Raw genomic sequence first — 2,067 nt, forward strand, 5'->3', positions numbered from 1 at the left:
ACATGCCCTCATGCCCAGGGTCTTCCTGCAGATACAGCTGAAGAGCCAAGAGTCTCAGAGTCTGCAGCAGCAGCAGTGAGACTAGTACCGGGGTCACCTGCAGCAGTACATGGTCACCCATTAGCAGCTGACCTCTGAGAAGCAGGCGCCGCACAGGCAGTTACTGCTGCAGACCCAGCTCGTGGACCAGCTGCAGCAGCAGGAAGCTCAGGGCAAAGCGGTGGCTGAGATGGCCTGCCAAAAGTTGCAGGAGACCCAGGAGAGGGAGTCGCTGAGGACAGGGCCCCGAGGGGGACGACCTGGCAACCTCTGTGCCTTCTCACTCTGTTTTCCATTCCCTTAGGAGTGCCTAGAAGCTGCCAGCCAGCAGAACCAACAGCTGGAGACCCAGCTGAGTCTCATGGCTCTCCCTGGACAAGGTACAGGAGACCACTCAGAGGAAGAGGAGAGGGCCCCAGGAGGAAGGGGGGACTGTTAGCAGCATAGGATTGAGGGGTTGGAAGAGACCTTTAGAACAGCTGGTTGTTAAGCCAACCGGGTGTCTGCACTAAGTTCGGCATCAATATGATGACCTCCTGGGAGCAGGGGGCCACCAGGTTGCCTAAGGATGAGTGAACTGGCCCAGATCAGAAAGGGAGCAGGTCAGAACTCCCGCACCAACTGGTAGTGTGACTGTGCCTGGGCAATATAGAAGATCTTGGATCTTATAGGAAAACTAAAGAACAGCAGCTCATTCCCCTCTGGGGAGGGGCTGGCTCAGGGTTACACAGTGAGGGTGGGGACAGAGGTGGGCCCACAGTACCTCCCTTGTTGGGTTTTCTGAGGACCCCTCTGGCCACCTCCCCACAGGAGATGGAGGAGGACATCTGAACAGTGAGGAGGAGGGGGTGCCTCGGCCTATGCCGAGTGTCCCACAGGACCTGGAGAGCCGGGAAGCCACGGTGAGTCTGACTTTCCCTGCCCCCACTTTGCCACCTTCCTCTGTGGTCCCTCCCAGACCCCCTTATGCTCTTGCTTTCCCCGCCTTCTGATTTCTCTGGACCCTCACCCCTTCCAGGAGCCAGTGGTCAGACACCACTTCACCTGTGACCAACAGGTGCACTCTCTGAGGCCCCAAGGGAAGGGGCTGTGCTCCACCTCCCTGCCCCATTTGTTCTGTGTATGCCCCTACAAGAATACTCACCTCTTGCCTTCAAGTGGCATTTTTCAACTCCACTGGAGCCAGTTTCCAGGAGGAGCAGGCACGGCTATGTGGGCAGCAGAAGGTGTGAAGGCTGTGCTGCCTGCACCTGGCTCACCTGGTGGCCTCGGCCTGGAAGGAGCCAGAGGAGAGGCCCCAGCCCCAGAGACTGGGGGTGAGTTTGTGTGTGGGGAGAGCTACCGGGCCCTGAGGGAGGCCATGGAGAAGGTGAAGGTGAGTGAGTCCTGGCATGGACCAAGAAAAGTGGGGGTTGGGCAGGACAGGTCACTCCCATGATGTGACCCTATTATTTTGGCTTCAGAGTGACTTTATGGACCTCCCGAGGGATAAGGTGGACTGGAAGCAGCAGGTGGAGAAACTAGAGCTTGGATTCATCCAGCTCTCTGGAGCGACAGATGGCATGAGTAAGCAGGAGGCCAGGGCACGGGCACGGGGAGCTGCAGGGCCTTCAGAGGGGCCCCAGTGTCTGAGCCGTGTCCTCTCACAGGAGAGCACATCATGGTATATGAGAGCCAGGGGGCAGAGTCAAACACTCAGCACAAGGAGGAGGAAGCCAGCAGGCTGGCCCAGAAGGAGGAGGAGATGAAGGTAGAGGGTGTGCAACATCTCTGCGGGGTTGGGGGTGAGGGTGGGTGCTGGCGCCGGCTCAGGCGTGGTAACTGAGCACCCCTCCCTTCAGGTGAAGCTGCTGGAGCTGCAAGATATGGTGTTGCCGGTTGTGGGCGACCACGAGAGGCATGACAAATTCCTCCCTGCTGCCCAGAACCCTCTTGATGAGCCCGCTCCAGGGGCCCCAGCCCCCCAGGAACTTGGGGCTGAGGAGGAGCAGGGTGGTGAGTAGAGTCCTCAGGCGGGGCGGGCAGGCC

General features: G+C 59.3%; 1 protein-coding gene across 1 annotated transcript; it reads left to right on the plus strand.

The window, feature by feature from the left end:
* Positions 1–6: 6 nt before the first annotated feature.
* LOC103881337 (golgin subfamily A member 6C-like) lies at positions 7–2,044 on the plus strand. The gene is made up of 5 exons (XM_031662145.1): positions 7–419; positions 850–941; positions 1,503–1,605; positions 1,689–1,789; positions 1,881–2,044. The coding sequence occupies exons 1-5, from the start codon at positions 401–403 to the stop codon at positions 2,040–2,042; spliced, it is 477 nt and encodes a 158-aa protein (XP_031518005.1). The 5' UTR covers positions 7–400; the 3' UTR covers positions 2,043–2,044.
* Positions 2,045–2,067: the final 23 nt, after the last annotated feature.

This window comes from Papio anubis, unplaced genomic scaffold (genome assembly GCF_008728515.1).
Source record: "Papio anubis isolate 15944 unplaced genomic scaffold, Panubis1.0 scaffold4358, whole genome shotgun sequence".
Taxonomy (NCBI): domain Eukaryota; kingdom Metazoa; phylum Chordata; class Mammalia; order Primates; family Cercopithecidae; genus Papio; species Papio anubis.

Bases quoted from the DNA above. Each gene is read 5' to 3' on its own strand.
- LOC103881337 (XM_031662145.1), top strand. The intron at 1,606-1,688 runs GTAAGCAGGAGG...GTCCTCTCACAG, and splicing joins TGGAGCGACAGATGGCATGA to GAGAGCACATCATGGTATAT. The intron at 1,790-1,880 runs GTAGAGGGTGTG...CCCTCCCTTCAG, and splicing joins AGAAGGAGGAGGAGATGAAG to GTGAAGCTGCTGGAGCTGCA.